Raw genomic sequence first — 19,846 nt, forward strand, 5'->3', positions numbered from 1 at the left:
AACGACAGGCAGGTAAAATCCTGAGTGACTGTGTAAAATTTAACAATCACAGACTTTCGTAATGCATGCACTGCGCACAATGACTTGTAAGCACGACAGTGCACGCAGTACAATTTCCTTTTTCGAATGGGATTCCTACCTAGGACACCACACCCCCTGTAATTTCTATTACACCAGGCTGAGATTGGGGAAGTACAGACCCACCGGGAACTTGATATGTTACAGGCCAAGAAAAAAAACATGTAATGACGTACAAATATTGCTTGTTTCTATATATTCAGATTTAGAACGGGACTAATATCTGGAGTGCTCCTTTAAGTCTAAACTAAATATGAGTTTGGCTGATCATGTATGCCTAAATGTTCAATGTTATTCATTGCTTTAAATAAATGCTGATAATTCAACCAAATCAATGAAATCATGTTATTTTTAACTTTACATGAGCATATAATACCATTTGTCCGTGACAAATGTGTAATGCTTTGTAAACATGTTATCAAATTGTGTTTTTCTTTTTACCTAAAATCAATTTTAACCTTGTTACCTGACACATAATTAATGAGATGCTGAATCCAAACCGGCTTTCTGTAACAAATTAACGCAGGTTATGGGCTTGATTTTGATTGGGGAGGGGGGGACAAGACCGGGTAGGGAGATTATCTCTACCTTATGAACAATTATACATTTCGGAAGTCCAAAATTTTATATAAGAAAATTGTCATCAACCCTAAATTATATTCGTATAGGCCTATACTTGCTCCGAGCCAGGGCCGTCTTAAGAGATCACCGGGCCCTGGGCCCGGCAATGGAGCAGGGCCCCTCAATCTAAATATTTAATGTCAAACTCAAGTGTTTCACCAACTTTCGTCACAAGTTGTCAAGTATCGAATTCAATCAGGCATAATGGCCTATTCAATAAGTTTTCCTCCCAGATTAAGACATGGGGTTACTACGATTGCGTGGCCCCTGACATCGCGGGGCCCTGGGCCAGGGCCCAGTGGGCCCATGCGTTAAGACGGCCCTGCTCCGAGCCTAAACAGGGCTAATTATAAAATAAACATATGTCCGTGTGGTCTTTCCGAAAATAAAATTTATGAAAGTTGATTTTGTTGTGAGACGTATTAAGGTCTTTATGCAAGGTCATGCAAAGTTCAAGGCTGTTTTTTGTTACTTTTTTCCTAGCATTGGTGAGCAGCCCGCCACGCGCCATAATCCGTATAGTTGTTGTTGGTAGAATCTACGCGTTGTCACGCGTCTTTCTGCATACATATGTGCGTAACATGATATATTACATTATTTTGCATTCAGCTGTGCGCGATCGATTGGCTTGTCCAATCAAGAGTTATTATTATTGACGCTATCGGAACTTCAACCAATCAGCTGAGTGTGCGTAGCCTACATGCTGGTTTATTCCAGTTTGCGTGACTTCAAAGAAACATATTTTCGTATTCGGGAATGATCGGTAGGCTTCATCCATTGTTTGAATTTTCATATTTTTAGGCCCTTTATTGTTAAACCGTTTCCAATTGGAATTCAAACGTTTCAATAAAGTTTCAAAGGAGAAAAGTATCCTATTCGTCTCCTGAACTGTTCCCTGTGCAATCTCTATATTTCAGACATAACCCTCGGCAGAATAATCTCATGTAAGGCGCACACGCTAACCTGACATAGGTTCAACTAAAACCCCGCCTTACAGCGTCAACAAAAATTACGAAAGCGTGAATTTCTTGACAACCGTAGCTATATATAATTCCATGATTCAGTGTAACAATCCAGCTGTATTCCAATAATTAACTAACTCACAGGGACCAAATCACTGCACTATGATATTAATCAACTTTGATCCAGTTTTAATTTGAGTGGACCTCCTACTCTGTACGGCGTAATTTGGAAATTTTATGTCGATACATGTGTTTGAAATGTCGACTTCCTATATCAAAAAAGGCAACAGAAACTCAAGAAATATTTCGAGAAATTGGTGAGTCGTATTAGTAGTAACGACAATTCTTCTGTAATGATTCCACTTCAGCCTTACCTAGGTTTATGTTGGGTGACTTTTCTTGAAAAGGTTTTCAAATGTACATTCTATTTAGTTTTGACTCTCCAGATACTTTTGAATAAAATTCACCCAAGATAGAGAGCATGGGCACGTTAACCAAACAACTTGATCCACAGATCTCAACTCCAAACCCCTTACATCGAATCGACAATGGAGCATTGGTGACTATGTAGAGGCCTGGTAGGAGATTGCCCGTATTACTCCTGCACCGGTGAGTTGCATCCACCACCATATATAGGCGCAGATCAGTCTTGGATAATAGTAGGACGCATGTCTGTTCTCTGATACTAAGAGGAGCGCGACCATGGGTTCTCGCGTAGCGTACACGAAAATTGTTGGCAAATATACCGCCAAGATCACCGGAAATAACACTTCCCAGACCCAATGATGCTCCCAAACCTCCTTAAATTTTAGATCTCATGGCTTAGAAATTTAGATTGGGGAAATACATGGGCGTCTGCAGGAAAAAATTAAGGGACAAATAATCAAAGTAGACTTTTGTATACGATATGGGTTTGGTCCTCTCCAGTAAAAATTATAGACTGCCCCAAATGCGATTTCCGTCTGATATTTAAAACCAAAATGAGAACTGCTGCATGTCATTTGCACAATGCTTGATCAAGCTGCGCCAAAGTTCAATACAGGGGAATTTGAAATGCAACGTTTGGTCAAGACAAATTGGTGGGGACACGGTATATCATGTCCCCACCACTGAAAAATTTGGTGGGGACGCGTCCCGCTGTTCCCAACATGATCTGCGCCCATGTCCACCACACCTTTAGTCTTGTTCAAGACCCTGGCATCATGCTGCTGTTACTTTTCCTGTTATAATTAAAATGAGTGCGCCCTCAAACCCCTTTCGAAAATCTTTCCAAACCAAATTCAACTGACAGGCAGATTTGTGGATGGGCGCCCTTATAGTTAGTGTTATAATTCCACGATCTTTTATTGGACGAACGTCTTGACCAAGACTACTCTACACCTGCTAAGGTTAGGTGGGTACGGAAGCATAGAAGGGACATGGTGATGAAAGAGTAACAAACTCGTCAAAATGACAAAATTCAGAAAAATTACGTTTTGCCAAGTTTAACAACTGGTCAAAACGACAAAATTATTAAATTTGCCGAGATGCAACAAGTCGTCAAAATGACAAAATTTCGAAAATTGACGTTTTGCCGAGATACAATAACTCATCAAAATGACAACTATCTGAAAATTGACGTTTTGCCGAGATACAACAAGTCGACAAAATGAAAAAATTCTGAAAATTGACGTTTTGCCGAGATACAGCAAGTCGTCAAAATAACAAAATTCTGAAAATTGACGTTTTGCCGAGATACAATAACTCATCAAGATGACAAAAATCTGAAAGTTGTCGTTTTGACGATTTGTATCTCAGCAAAACGTCAATTTTCAGATTTTTCTAATTTTGACGAGTCAACCATCATTTGCTGATATCATCAAATAATGGTTGACATCAACAAATAGTTGCTGATATCAATAATTCTTTGTTGATATCAGCAAATCATTCAATGATATCAACAACTATTTGCTGATATCAGCAATTAATTTTTGATATCAGCAATTATTTGCTGCTATCAACAATTCCATCATATTACTAATTATTTTGCTGACATCAACAAATCATGTGATGATATCAGTAATTGATTTAATGATATCAGCAAATGAAGTGTACATATCACTAATGCATTCTTTTCTTGATATCACCAATTCATTTACTGTTATCACCAAATCATTTTCATCTCCCATCTTGCAATTGGTACAATGCAGTGTCACACAAATGCATAGGCTAGCCTAGCCGATGTAGCTTAAGTTTGTACCACATATACGTACATATACGTACATTAGTACTGCCTGCTCTACTCTAGTAGGCTAGAACCAGCCTAGGCCACTGCTTTTTATATTGAACGGGGTTGTGTGGATAGGGTTCTGTCGATGGCGTTTCCAATTCCCTTTTTGTAGACGTTCGTTCGATATGCTTGAATTACTGATATCAGCAAATGAATTTTTGATATCAGCAATTCTTTGGTGATATCAGCAATTCTTTGGTGTTATCAGCAAATTTATTGGTGATATCAGTAAATCATTCAATGATATCAACAACTATTTGCTGACATCAGCAATTAATTTTTGATATCACAATTATTTGCTGCTATCAACAATTCCATCATATTACTAATTATTTTGCTGATATCAACAATCATGTGATGATATCATCATATCAGTAATTGATTTAATGATATCAGCAAATGAAGCGTACATATCACTAATGCATTCTTTTCTTGATATCACCAATTCATTTGCTGTTATTGCCAAATCATTTTCATCTCCCATCTTGCAATTGGTACAATGCAGTGTCACACAAATGCATAGGCCAGCCTAGCCGATGTAGCTTATGTTTGTACCATATATACGTACATTAGTACTGCCTGCTCTATTACACTAGTAGGCTAGTACCAGACTAGGCCACTACCTTATATTTAACGGGGTTGTGTGGATAGGGTTCTGTCGATGGCGTTTCCAATTTTCCTTTTTGCAGACGTTCGTTTGATATGCTTGAACTACTGATATCAGCAAAGTAATTGTTGATATCAGCAAATGAATTGCTGATTTCAGCAATTCCAACATATGATTAAGTATATCATCAATCGTTTGCTGATATCAGCAATTCGGTACCTCATATCACCAATTAATTAGTGATACGTTCGAATTGGAGATATCAGCAAATGATTTCATGATATCAGCAAATAATTGTTGATATCAGCAATTATATGATGATATCATCAAAGGATTCGATGAAATCATCAATTAACTGCTGATATCATTAAATTATTCCTGATATCATTTACAATCTTTATGTAGGGAGACTCATTCGCGTCGCTGAGCAGTCTCAGCAGAGTCTAAGTGTAGGCCTACTGTACCAGTACCACCCCAATATTCTTCATTACAAAAAACAGGGCACGAGAACAACAGACCATTAGTTACTGCATTAGGCCTCTTTGACCTAGGTCTACTAGCAAAAACGCGGGAATTGTAGATGAAAACATTTTCCACAAATAAAAGTTTGAAATATTAACTGCCGGTGCTAAGACTTTGCAAGCAAGTTACAACTTTGTACATGATTGATACATGTAGCACTAGCAGACTGACAGGTGTATTGTCGATGTCACTAGGCCTACTGAACATAGGCCTTAGTCAGACTACAGTATATGACCTAGGCCTAGGCCTAGTCACATATTAAGTCTGGAGTAAGACTGCTCCAAACATTGGGGTTATCACATAGCCTGAAAATATAAAGTACGCCTAGGTTAACGAGGTATAACATTTTAAGTATTGGTAGGCTAGGTCAGGTAGTGTCAGGTATGCTAAAGAAGTGTTAAAGCAGGCCTAGCCTAGGTCTAGTGAATGGCAAGTTTTGAACAAGGCCTTGGCTAGTGCTTCAAAAGTGACAATGAGATTGAAAAGTTATTTCACAGCGCCATCATACAGACAAAGAGAAATATTTTATTTTCAATTCCAACTTGGTCCAAATTTTGCCAAATGAAATGAGTCAAAGATCATGTCCAATGCCCAGAACTTGGAAGCTATTCCAGCCTAGGTCTATGGGGGGTTTTGCTTACGTATTCAACACTCTGCCCCAACCTTGATGCACAATGTTATCCCAGATTTTGCTTTTATAAATAGTTGGAAACACTAAAGTTAGGCCTAACTTGGGAAGTGAGATCCTTGCAAGTACTAAGTAAAAATACAGGACCATGTCTTGAAGGTGAAGTATCTGTTTTGAAGATATCATCATACTAGTATCCCTTACTCCTTAGAGAAAACCATTAATGCACATAATGTCTATATACTTAACTACCTTATAAATTTCCATTTTCTATTGACAGGTCTACCCAAAAAAAAAAATTATTAAAAAGAAAATTACAAAAAAACAAATATCACAATGAAACGTGGAGCTCTCATTGTCCTTGAAGGATGTGATAGGTCAGGCAAATCAACTCAAAGTAAACTGCTAACAGAAGCCTTGAAGGCCAGTGGGAGGAAAGCAGAGTTGATGAGATTTCCAGGTTTGTTGACGTAGATACAAATTTTTCAATTTTGGTGGCGACCTATTTTTTGAATGCATCAGGCAACAGCATGATCGACGCCATTTTTTTTTTTTTTCAAACTTTATTTTAAGAGGGTAGCTCGTTTAGCAATTTAGCTAATCGTCCACGAGGCCCTCTAATAAGACGTATAATAATATAAAATGTATGACAATTTAAGAAGTCATAAATACATTAATAATGCTTAATAAAATAGTTAAAACGTGTACAGAGTAAAGAAAATTAAGAAATTTGGTAAAAATAAAAGTGAAGTAGACCTAAACAATATCAGATACTAGACGTTTAAAATGGTTAAGATTACTTGCTAACTTTACTCTTTTGATCTAGTTTGTTCCAGTCTTTTGCAGCAATGCATGAAAAACGGTTGTTATAAAAACTAGTGTGTCCGCCTGTAATGTGCAGGTTTCTTGTAGTAGAGGATCTTAAATTGTGATTATGAATGTTCGTAACTGGTTTAAACATCTCATTCATGTAATCCAGTCCTTAATCATTAATTGACTTGTATACCATAGTTAAAGGATTGGTTCAGGTGTCTGACATGTCTATCTTGTATGAAATAGCTTAAAAAGACAAACAGAATAGTGAAGAAACTACCATGATAGCATTCTCTGTTAAGGAGATATCACACTTTGAAGATTTCAAAATTTCTTTGCAAATGACTGGTGTTGAAAGACTTACTGTGAGGGTGTGATGTCACATCCTCACTTCCTTAACATGTGTCAATATATTTCATTCAAAAATAATTACATTTTTTTCACAAATCTAAAAAAATATAATCAAACATTCTTCAGATGTTAAATCTCAAATACTTCCCTTGACACATATGAGATCTCCTGACGTATCTTTTGATTGAAAGTCAAAATCTTACGAAATATTTTAATAAAATAACAAAGACTTTTCAGGACTGTGAGGATATGATGTCACAGCTAGTCTGATTTCAGCAGTTTCTACACAATCAGATAGAACTTTAAACTTGAATATCTCCTAAACGGAAAAAGGTATTTGAATAATTTCTTCACTTTTGGGTTTCTTTTATTGTCCTCTTTCATATAAGATAAACATTTGTGACAACTGAACTTATCCTTTAGCCTATACATAACATGTCTGTCAAAAGTCTTCCATCCCAACCTGGCAAATAAATCACTTGAACAATCTTCATATGTAGCATTTAAAATAATTCGTGCGGCACTTTTCTGTAATTTAATAATTCTATCAGTTTCATGGGCAGTGGTAGTTCCCCAAACTAGACAGCAGTAGTCAAGTATTGGAAGAATGTATCCAATATAATAAAGTATGCACGTGGGAGTGTCTATATACTGTTTAATCCTTCGCAACAGAGCTAATCATGTACTAATAGTACTACATATATAATCAATCTGAGCTTGCCATGTCAGGTGAGCATCAATTCTGACTCCTAAAAGTTTTTCTGTATCAGAATTCTCTAATACGATATCATTCATCTTGACAGAAATATTTGTTTGTCATAGCGTTGTCTGGAACATATTAATATTGATTTGGTTTTATAAGTATTGATTGCCATTTTATTATTCTTGCACCAATTGGAAAAATTTTTAGCATCAATATTCAACTTGCTTTGAAGAGATTCAACATTGGAGCTTGAAATGTGGAAAGTAGTATCATCTGCATACATGTCGGCTTTGCAGTGAGTTAAACATAGGCTAAAATCATTAATGTAGATTAAAAATAAGAGTGGTCCTAAGGTTGACCCTTGTGGAACGCCATTACTAATATTCATACATGAGGACGCAGTCCCTTTCATGATGACATACTGACTTCTATTCGTTAAGTACGACTTAAACGGTTGGTTGGCGGTTTTCTTTGCGGTGGTATTCCCGCTGCCAATCTTGACGAGATGAGTTGGATATTCGTGGTTAGCGATTTGGTCTATGGTGGTACTCGCGTTGGTGATCGTTGCTAGTGAAACCTGTTATCCGTTGCTGCCTATGTTCATATCTGGACGTGTTGTTGTGGAAAGTCCCATTTGAGTGGTGTTGACTATGGTAGTTGCTGGAGGGATTTGAAACTCCCATATGCGGGGCATTCTCCATCTTTGAGCACTTCTTTCGAATGCAGATGGGGCCTATGATCGTTAGTTTGTTGATCAGCTTATCGGTGCCTTTTCTGTTGAGATACATGTACACCATGGCCATGATATAAAGATAAGTCGATTTCACCATCTGCGTATGTGAACGACGCCATATTGTCTAAAAACTTACAATCCAGCTTATTGGTGAGTTCCTTCAGGTGAGAGTTCAACTCTATAACTTGAAGCGTATGATCATCACTCTGCGGACAGGGGCCCGAAATATAAATGCTTGGTATATGCCCAATCAGTAGCTGGATAGATGTAATGAGTTCCTCGAAATCAGCAGAAATGTCGTTGACATTTGGATTATGTGTGTTAATGTCGTTCGTTCCAACATGAATTATATAATGGCTAAATGTATGTAGATCTTCCCTTTGAGCCAGAAGAGCGTTTCTCAAGTCCTTGACAGTGGCTCCCGGCAGGCAGATTACCTTCACGATCTCATCAGTAAAATCATCCTCATATACGTGTTTTAAAATAGAGTCCCCGATTATCATTACTGGTCGTACGGCTTGGGGTGGTGGTATAGGTATAGATTAGACGCATTCAGCGTAGGTGTTTTGGCGGACTTGATCGGGAGTGTCTACAGTATGTTATTTTGTTTATCCGATTGTACATTACCAGTCTCTGTGTGTCTTGGACTTCAAAGTTCCGCCAGTTCAGCTTGCAGCGAGATGTAATAGTTCTTAATGCCTCTTTGAGTTGGTGCTGCGTTGATTGAAGCAGGCCTGGAGTTTTAAGGCATCCCTGACAAAACCTCCTCGATTTCGCTCCTTTAACAGGCTGTTTTTCCAAACCAACACATAAGAGGTGGTATGCTATACCACAGAAATCACAGGCGACATGCTTGGCTAGTTCACCATTGGGGTAGCAGCAGTTTGTTGAGCATGGGTCAATTAATGACAGCTCTGTCTGACACTCTGTATTGATTTGTGTGGTAATCCCGTAGCATGTATGATCTGCTTCCATTGTGATGAACACACTAATTCACTCTAATACTATTGAGCACTACTTGCTATGGTAGACACTGTGTGTAGGCCTGTTAGGATGAGCTAAGCCTGTATTGCATTGAGACTATTGCTTAAAATTCTCTAAAAATTATGGTTCAAATATAAATTAAAAACGTCCAAACCATTGGTATTATAATAACAAACGTAGTCATAAATACAAAACTGTTCAAATCGTGAAAAATATCCGTAAATTTGTAAAAATGTAGTAAAGCTTTAAAAATTGTCCGCCTGCTTCCTTCAGGATTCCCTCACTTTTGCCATTTTGTAAATTCAGCTGCAAATGTGTTTGATTTATTTGATTATATAACTCACTCATTTATTAACTGAGGAAAATAATATTCCTACAAAAAACAAACTTTTACAACTGAGCAAATATATCACAGTTTCAAAGATAAATCAACAAAAGATATTCAAAGGTAAATAGAGCTTAATACAAACATCTGCTATGATGAGATCACAGACCAGGTTTAAACTGTGATCAGCTCCCTGGAAGAACTAACGCAGGTTTAGTCGGTCAAATATGTTACATTCAATCAACCGTATCTGGAGGTAGGTTATTTAGATATGGTTGTCAACAAACGGAGGGGGTGGGGGCGGAGGGTGGTTGCCAGAATAAAGGTCAAGATGTCTGCCACTATAATATCACTAACTCTTTTTATTTTATATTATTTTACTTTTATTTATGTTATGTTATTTTATTTTAACATTTATTTTAGTTTTATGTTTTTCATCATTCGGTTTCGATGATAATCGTAACCTTTGCATTCATGATGGCCGTGTGTGTGTGTGTGTGTGTTTTGATGTGATGCCCAGCTTGTAATGTTTGGCCGTCTCAGGTCAAGCTCTGTAGATTAAAGTAGCCATGGAAGAAAGTAGTCACAATTTGAATTACCAACACCACGGCAACCGCAGCTGTCCATCCGTTGCAGCTACATTCATGTATAACGGTACGCATAATTGAAGGGACAAGTGAAGTAAACCGTAAACCACCATAGCAGCCAAACATTTATTACAACTGCATATTGATCTCCTGTATTCTTTTTAAGAACGATCTACGGGTATTGGTCAACTGATCAGCAGTTATCTGGAGAAGAAATTAGACCTACAGGACAATGCCGTTCATCTGCTCTTCACTGCCAATAGATGGGAGCTCCAGTGAGTCTACATTTCTCATCTTGTAACAGCTCCAAGTTTGCTGAATATTCCCCCGAACATGTACGTGGTACCAGTCAGGGCATAATTTATCGGGTATCTCATGGCAAAAATGCTCTGCAAAACTGGTCAAATTTCTAGTACAAGTCCAAAGATGTATACATAGCAGTTTTTAAACACAGAAGCCGTCTGTATTTTATGAGAGACAGATTCAGAGTCTTCAAAAACCGCCCGTGACACAAGATTTGAACAATAAAGTTATTCTCCGCCGGTGCGGGTGATTTCCTGCTAATATTGTTTGCATAAGCAGACAGCTGTATCATCTCCAAACGTAATTGGTAATTAGCAATGAAAAGGATGGTCAAATAAGCCAAATTTGTTTTTATGTTTTCATCACTTTGTTCTTTGTTCATCTCATAGCTTTGTTCTGTTTTCTCTGTATTTTTTTTAAATATTTTTTTTACTTGTCTCACTTACTGCTTGGATTTATTTTAGCTTAGAAATGTAGTTATATATATTGCATTTAGTTTGGTAATCTTGAAGGGAAACCATTTTATGAGGCAAAACCTGACCACAGAAAGAACCTGTTTGTCTGTACAACATACAAAGACACCAACCCATCCCTCCCCCAGTCATAGAGTGCCCATCACATCCATCACCCCCCCCTCCCCCTCCCAGATGCAACAGGTAATAAGATGTTCCAGTTTTAATCACATCAGGTGACTCTCTATTCTACAAGTCTTACTTTTTTTATATTGTGAACCTTTCTTGATTTTCTATTTTTAGACCTAAGATGATAAAGCTTTTGGAAGCAGGAGTCACACTGGTCGTTGACAGATACTCCTTCTCTGGCGTAGCGTTTTCATCCGCCAAAAATGTAAGACAACATTCATGCTGTCTGGTACTCTGGTAGCCTAACCCCATAGAGTGGGGCGCTGTCCGTCACCCTCCACACCCCCTGCTCAATCTCCACTATTATCAATATCAGCCATTGTTCAGTCACTAATCATACAGATTTGGTACATGTATGTTAAAGTTGTCATTTTCAATTTAAGTAGAACATTGAAGTTGTGACCTGACATGTCCTACTTATCATACGACAAACTGATGGCTTGCACTGTCATGGCACTTGTTAATTTTACCCATAGGCGTAGGAGGCGGGGGGGGGGGGGGGCAGGGTGGGAATTTGGCAAAAAAAGTTGGTAAGCATTTTTTCATTTTTTGATGAAATGTGCTTACCAACATGAGCCAAGATTTCTCAGTTGGTAAGCACAATTCATGAATCGGTAAGCACAGCACAATGACCTGAACGCTGTTATCCTTTTGTGAAAACTTCCAGATTCGCGGCACAAGTGTACTTTATATCGAGCCGACAGCGGCGGCGCATTTAATCCAGTCAATGCATGTTCGATCGAAATAATTACAATCCCTGTCCATCACGTTGAACTCTCCGACCAGACAATACCGGGTCGAATACTCGACTTGGTATTAGTTATTCAAATACATGATCAAAGGAAATGTATCGACTGGAGATCGTAAAAAAAACTCTGAAAATCAGTAGAGAAATTACCAATTGTGTACGAAAAGTAAGTTCGGTCCTTTCAAATTTTACGAAAGATCCAGCAAAACACTTTCGAAAAATTCACGCAAAACTGGCATATCGTGCTACATGCACTAATGTCATGTAAATAAGGCTCTAGTACACCCATTTATGAATAAACCGTAAGACCACGTCTGGTGTTAAGCGGGGGAAAAAGAAAGTATTTTCTAGAATTTCCAAATATACGGAAAAAATAATGTCCTACCATAGTTAAGTGTATAGCAAATAGCCTAACCACCTCGTCTGTTACGGATCTCACGTAACTACAAAAACACAACTAATTGTATTTTGCGAACTTGACGTTTTCTACAAGAACATAGAAATAATTTTAAGCATTAGTTAATCATGCCGTGTGGCCTAAAACATATTTTATTACAAGGTTTACTTTCATAAAGATGGCCATAGCTTGATACCTTGTGCTGCGTGTATGAACTGTGCCTCGTGTATCATGGGGAATACTCCATGAAACGTTTCTTGGAAACGTGCCAAAAATGTTAACAAACAGGTGTTAGACAGCGGATGAGCGCACAGTTGTTTGGCAGGGTACCTGGGAAAATTCTGAGCACATGTACAGTATGAACTACGCAATTGCCGTCGGCAATTGCGTAGTTCATGTGTGAAGTTGGAATAATTTGCGATGCGTACACAGTTAGTCGTAGGTATGTGACGGTCCAGGCACTATCGCTGAGCTAACAGCCAGCTGTGTGCGGCCTGTTCGTTGGTGCTTTTTGCTAGCTGCGCGACAAATTAATCCTCCGTAACTTAGAAGCAGATTGCAGATAAGCCTACTACAGTCCGATGCACTCACTTACGGTCAGAATTTTTGGTACGCTCATTACAAGGGTGTGTAGTACTAGGCCCATTTGATTTTCTTATTTTGGTAAGCGATATTTTCATTCCAGTACACTAGCGTACCGGCGTACCGTAAAATTCCCACCCTGGGGGGGGGGCTGCAGCCCCCCAACCAGAAATTGTTGTGAAAATTCGGGCAATATGCTGAGAATTTTTCGGGGACCTACTGAGAGAAGAAGAATTTGCAATGTGTTTTTCAATGGTTCAACTTATATTATTATGATCATTATTATTGTAACAACTTCCCCAATAATTCTATCCAATATGAAAGGGTAATAACACGGAAAATGATTGTATGTTATAAGCATGTGATGTAATAACCGATGAATGATACAAAAATGATACAAAAAATGATACATAAAATATATGATACAAAAAATTTTGGTTATATTTTTCGGGCAAGTCGTTACAGCCCCCCTCCCCCCCCAATCAACTTAGGCTCCTACGCCTATGATTTTACCCAGGTATATACCATGACCATTTTGAGCTAGAAGAGGTGAAGGTTTAGCACATGCTTCCCCAAACCCCTTGTGTCAGCTCTAGTTTCAGAGTTATCTTCCCATTTTTCATAGAAAGAAAGTTTCCAAAATGGCCAGTCTTTCCTGACTTTTTTTACGCCATATTTCCTCTCCTCTCAGGGTGTTGACTTACAGTGGTGCAAACAGCCAGAGGTTGGACTTCCCAAACCAGACCTCGTCATGTACCTGAACATACCCAGCTCTGTCGCTGCCACGAGAGGCCAGTTTGGAGAAGAGAGATACGAAAAGGAGGAATTTCAAAAGAAAGTGGCCAACGTCTACGAAGTCTTGAAAGAGGACAATTGGAAGGTACGTAAATTTAGCTGAATATTCACCGACGACCTTTTATCAGGTCTACGTCTGCCGATCCATAGTTCATACACGTACGCTACCCCTATGCATGCTGCTAGCCTGCTAGGGTTGCCATGGGTTATTAAAGAGTTGCTACATTTATGCAGAACAAAAACCTGCCACGCGGGCTGCTTATGACTACAGAGACCAGACGAACATAATTTCTAGTGACAGTTCCAGGATTCCAAATTAAAAGTATCTACAGGAATGTTTCAGATTTATGCACTGCCTAGGGTTGCCATAGGATATTAAAAATTGCTACATTTATGCAGAACAAAAACCTGCCATGCGGGCTGCTTATGACTACAGAGACCAGACGACCATGATTTCTAGTGACAGTTCCAGGATTCCAAATTAAAAGTATCCACAGGAATGTTTCAGATTTATGTACTGGCTAGGGTTGCCATAGGATATTAATAATTGCTACATTTATGCAGAACAAAAACCTGCCATGCGGGCTGCTTATGACTACAGAGACCAGACGACCATGATTTGTAGTGACAGTTCCGGGATTCCAAATGAAAAGTGTCCCCAGAAATGTTTCAGATTTGGCTTGGGAATATCCCCAAATATGTAATAAGACCCTGAATGATTTCAAGTTTTACCTGTTTGTTCTTTCTTCAGTAGAAATGGCTTGAAGGTATTAAGCTGTTAATTACAACTACAAATGTTAAGTTTGTTCATGTTACCCAAAATGTAGGCAACCCAAATCATTCAGTACTTTAGTATAGGTGTTGTTCCGATATCTCCAATATCCGTTTTGGCCGATATCCGATAGTTCAGATACCAACAATTTCAAACAGCCAGAAAGAAGGACAAATCGCACTCTTAGTCATGCATTAATACGTATCAACATTATAATTGGTTATTGTAAGTTATTATCGTTTGCACAACTCAAAATCAGTAACCACTTGTGTGACTCTCATTTGCGGAATCCCATTGGTAAATTAATAGCCAAAAATAAGGGTGTATCCTCTTTTTGTAAAGAACGATCTTGTTCCCACCAGGTTGATATGCATGAAACTTTGTGCTAACATATAAAAAAAAAAAAAGCCTATCCTTCTGTTACTTGTGTTGTATGATTGGTTAACTTGTTTGACCAACTACATTCAACACTTAGGCTGTTAGGTCTTATACAAACTTACATGAAACTGAGCCAACAATTTCTTAGCATAAATGTTAAAAGATGACCTCTTGCGATGAATAAAACTGATTTCTTGTAGCAAAGACATTGGCTAAGAACTTTTGCTACCCCTTGTGTTTACCAGATCCCAAAACTATATATATAATATTTTCAATTTTTTAATTTCCGTAAAAAATGATATCCTTCTATTAGCTGGCTATACTGACAACTAAGCCTAGCCAAACTTAACAAGTGCTTCGAGTTTGAAACATTTTGTAAACCAACTGGCAATAAATTGTGATTTGCAAACTTGATTTTCAAAATCCAACCTATTCATCAGTCATTGATGTTTAATCAAACTGTGCATCCATGATACTATTGTTTCTTGGACCAGCTGATGGGCATATTGACCACTGGCTATTAATCGAATTTGAAACTGAAGCTAAAGAAATTTTTAGAACAGGTTAAAACTCAGAGCAAGTAACAAGAAGTCGCTAGCTGTGGAAATGAAAAATGGTTCAATATTGATTTCCTGTTATCGGCAATGAGGCTAAATTTGGCTGATACCAATGTGTCGCCGATATTACTGATATTGGCCGATATCGCAAAGGATTATGGGCGCAACAATACTTTAATAGCCTGTAATTCACAAGTGATAAATGACATTTCCAGTTACCTTCAAGTTTAGTGGCATTGTGATTTTTATCTTCAAATTCTTAAGTTCTGAAATAAGGTGTTCTAAAGTTGTACATGTGACCGCCATCCTTGTAACTATAAAAAACTACCAAAAAGCAGTCTGAGAGACCCTCAAAATTTCACCCCTCTCTTTCAAACTTACAGTGCAGACACAAACTCTTCATGTTTCAACACAAGTAAGTCAACATCAGTATCACGACAAAAATAATATAAATCATAACAAAATATGCTCACTGCTACAGAAGCTTAAAAGTGCCAACAACTTCAGAAAAAAATTGTTTAGATAACAAGATAATATCTTATCAAAAATCAGAAAATGTTGGATTGCTCATCAGTTGCTTTAACTGAGCAATTGAACATTGTGCCAAAACTTGTTCAATTGCTCAGATGGAAGGAAGTGAACAATTCAACATTTTGCAGAAAAATGTTGAATTGACGAGATCTGATAAGTTTTTGATAAGATATTATCTTGTTATCTAAACAATTTACTGAAAATGTTGACTTATTAGGGCAAAGTTTTCTTATGTTGATGGCACTTTTAAGCTTCCGTACACTACAGTCTTTGTTTGAATTACTCTGGTGAAGAGTGAGATTTTTCAGATGTTCATTTATATAGCAAAAAAAAAAAATCAGTTTTAAATATGTCTTCTCTCTTTCTCAGGTACTCGATGCGAATAGGAGTGTAAAAGATTTACAAAGAGAGATATTTAACATAACCACGTCAATCGTAGATGAAAGTGGGTTAGTCAGTAGCGAATCGATAGGAAAACTCTGGACGGAGCAAGACTGATAAGAAATATAAAACTGTACGATATCAAGACTTAAAAATTATAATTCATAAAATATACTTGGGGTGAGTAGTCCATAGATGGTCTCAAGAAACAACCTAATTTACAGCAAGGTGGCTGTTTGTAGTGACGAGTGAATATCTAGTTACATTTTGCTTTCTGCATGGAAAAAAGAAGACATGAGAGGAGAACGAAAATATTCTCTAACAAAAACATGACGATTTTCGTGTGCAGCAGAGGAAACCTGCTTCTGCACAATATTAGTGGGACGTTATTGATAATTCTATGTTGTAATGATTCTTGACTAGAGTCACTAAGTTTCAAAAGTGAAATGACTCTATTAAACAAATTTTCATTGTAGAAATTAATAGAGCAAAATCACTGGCAAAATGACTCCAAATGTTTTTAAAATGAAGTGACTGTTGAAACTGGTTATTCCAGCAAAAACAAATTTCGACATAAAATTTGGTGGAAAGAAAAAAAGGGTTCATTTTGTGCAAAACTTAAATAATAAGAGTTCCTCTTTTGTTTTATACTGAGCTGTTCATTAATATTTATATAGTTTTGTCCTTTGTTAGAAATTGGAGAGTTCCTTTTTCTACGTACTGGAGCCATTCATAAATATTTATATAGTTTTGTCCATTGTTAGAAATTGGAGAGTTCCTTTTTCTACATACTGGAGCCATTCATGAATATTTATATAGTTTTGTCCATTGTTAGAAATTGGAGAATTCCTTTTCCTACATACTGGAGCCATTAATGAATATTTATATAGCTTTGTCCATTGTTAGAAATTGGAGAGGTGAGATATCAGTGGTGACATCATTTCATTAAAAGCATTGTCACTCCTCATTTTCACCATGAGACATTGCTTTAAATTTGCTCACCTATTGTTTTAGTCTAATTTTTGTAAAACATGGCATCTCAAGTAGGAAGATAATGGATGTATGTCATTTGTAGTACATTCGACGCCATGAAAGTGAAAATGTGGACAAGAATGGAAAACTTGGATGGTCTATCATACTAAGCATCCATTTTTGATCCATATCAGTGAGATGATCCCTATTGTTTTTGTGTAGGTCAGAGCTCATTTCAGGTTAGCAGACAACAAAGTCTGAAACCTTTGAAAAACTTATGTAAGGAAACTGGATCTCATCTCCCACTTGTTACGAAGATGTCTCATAATGAGTATAAAAAGTTTTTAAAAAAACTATTATTTTTAGTGGCGTGCAAAGGTCTTTTTAGGTCAACAGAGATCAAACTGTGAAGACCTTTCATACATGATATCCAAAGAAATTAATTTTCAGATATCAGATGCCTGAAGGCTGCTCAAACTACTACTTGTGTCTATGAAAACCCTATGCAATGTTGCACTCGAGCTGTTTGTTTTAGCTGACATTTAGTTTTTGGTATTAGCAAAGCATGATGATCATTCATCTCTCAAATTTTTGCTGTCGATATTTAAAGATTCTAGTTTTCAGTTTTGTACTCTTTGGATCTTTTAAAAAAAAAGAGGTATGAAGAACTAATAAACCAATAGTTAATCAATAGATCAATAGTTCTTAGATATGGCAATTGGAAGAAAATCTTTTCAAACAAAACAAAAATGCTGATATGAAAGAAAACAAACAACAAAATTGTTTACATTTAATGCAGGGTTATTAGAGACTGACACAAAGTAAACCAAAATGAGAGTATTTAAAACAGTTAATAATTGACAATTTAAAACAGGAAATGCAGAACTGTGTGAAATAATTTTAAAATAAATCCAAGAATCACCTTAACTACCCTAGCAATCATCATTGTTCACAACTGGAGGCTTTGGGATATGAAATACCAATGAAAGGATCCGTAGTGGTGAAAAAAGTAATCACAATACATTAATGTTAATGTTGAATGACATTTGCTGGAAATGATACTGTTCAATGTGGTCCTCCTAATCTCATTGAGTATAAAGATTGTCTGGTGTGTCAACCGTAATACCAGTTGGTGATAATATAAAAGTATCCGTTGATAATTATATAATTACACACCAAGACCTCAATTTATTTTTCACTCAAGACAAGTTATAATGTGGCACAAGGGCGTAGGAACCGGGGGGGCTGGGGGGCGCCAGCCCCCCCAGTGAAAAATATGGGGGGGCGGAAGTATCGTTCCGCCCCCCACTCCGCAAGTCAGAAAACCCCTTTTTCATTTCCAAATGAGAAAAAAATCTCATTTGAAGCACCAAATTGCATCTAAGGCCAGGTGAAAATGCAAAATTCTTTACAAAATGGAGTGCGTGTTGAAGTGTGCTATATTGCACCAAATTGCATCTGAGGCCACCTGGAAATGCAAAAAAATTCCAAAGGGGAGGGGGACACCCCCTCCCCTTAGACCCCTCCCCCAGGCCGGCCATCAGTCTTCAGCCCCCCCACTCAAAAGTACCTTCCTACGCCACTGGTGTGGCAAGTTGCATTGCCTCAAGAATAACGGTATTGTATGATACTACATGTGATGCAGTATTTCTCGGTTTAGGGTTAGGATTAACCCTAGGGTTAACCCTAACCATAGGGTTTCCCCGGTCCACAAGATATGTCATTCATTGGGCTGTATCATGCAAGATGACATTGCTCGACATATTAAACTGTATAAAACTGTTCTCTTGAGAAATACTGTCACGTGATGATTGGCTGAATTACAAGACGATGATATAAATATGCATGATGATAATGTAAATGTATACAGTGGTAATATTAAAGTAGATGATGATGATGATAAAATTTAAAAATTTTTTAAAAAACATGGATGATGATTATAATAATTTTGAAGTAACCACAATGCTGATAACGTACGTTATACGTAGAATACAGAATGATTATGTTAATCAGTCACTGAGGAATGATGATGTTAAACAGTCATTGAGGAGTGCACAGTTATAATAATTTGAAACAATACGATAGTAAATAACGTAAAACATGATGATGGTAATGATGATGATGATGATGATGCCACAGCGCAAGATTTATGAGAAAGATACCTTGGCAAGGTGCAAAAGTTTTTGTTTGTCTTTTCGTTTATTCCGGGATAAATTGCATAAAATACAGTTCATAAATAGGAAAATGGTGAGTATAATAAATAAAATGTTATGTGCATTCATAAAATGTGTAAAAGAAATTAGGGAATAAAAATTGTGGAAACTATACAAATTACATCAAATCAAGTCATTTAAAGTGTCATGTTGAATTAAAATAGATGCTCTGTATACAAACAAGTTTCTGAAAACTTGCACTCTATATTTTGGTGTCAATGCACGATTCCTGAGATTATAGATAGCGTGTCGACACATTGATTTCAGTTCTGCATGAAGCGGGTGATTTTCTTCTCTTTGAATATTCCTACTTAGTCTGATAAATTCATGTGGTAAAGAATGTTAACAGCATGCAATTTGAAACACAAGGTAACATACACGTCTTTCCGTCTT

At 37.3% G+C, this 19,846-nt stretch overlaps 1 protein-coding gene across 1 annotated transcript; it reads left to right on the forward strand.

The window, feature by feature from the left end:
* The first annotated feature begins 4,986 nt into the window (after positions 1-4,986).
* Positions 4,987-19,778, forward strand: LOC139974906 (thymidylate kinase-like). The gene is made up of 6 exons (XM_071982455.1): positions 4,987-5,179; positions 5,968-6,147; positions 10,350-10,458; positions 11,242-11,332; positions 13,546-13,734; positions 16,257-19,778. The coding sequence occupies exons 2-6, from the start codon at positions 6,024-6,026 to the stop codon at positions 16,383-16,385; spliced, it is 642 nt and encodes a 213-aa protein (XP_071838556.1). The 5' UTR covers positions 4,987-5,179; positions 5,968-6,023; the 3' UTR covers positions 16,386-19,778.
* The last annotated feature ends 68 nt before the right edge of the window (positions 19,779-19,846 follow it).

The sequence above is a fragment of the Apostichopus japonicus genome, chromosome 10, assembly GCF_037975245.1.
Source record: "Apostichopus japonicus isolate 1M-3 chromosome 10, ASM3797524v1, whole genome shotgun sequence".
Taxonomy (NCBI): domain Eukaryota; kingdom Metazoa; phylum Echinodermata; class Holothuroidea; order Aspidochirotida; family Stichopodidae; genus Apostichopus; species Apostichopus japonicus.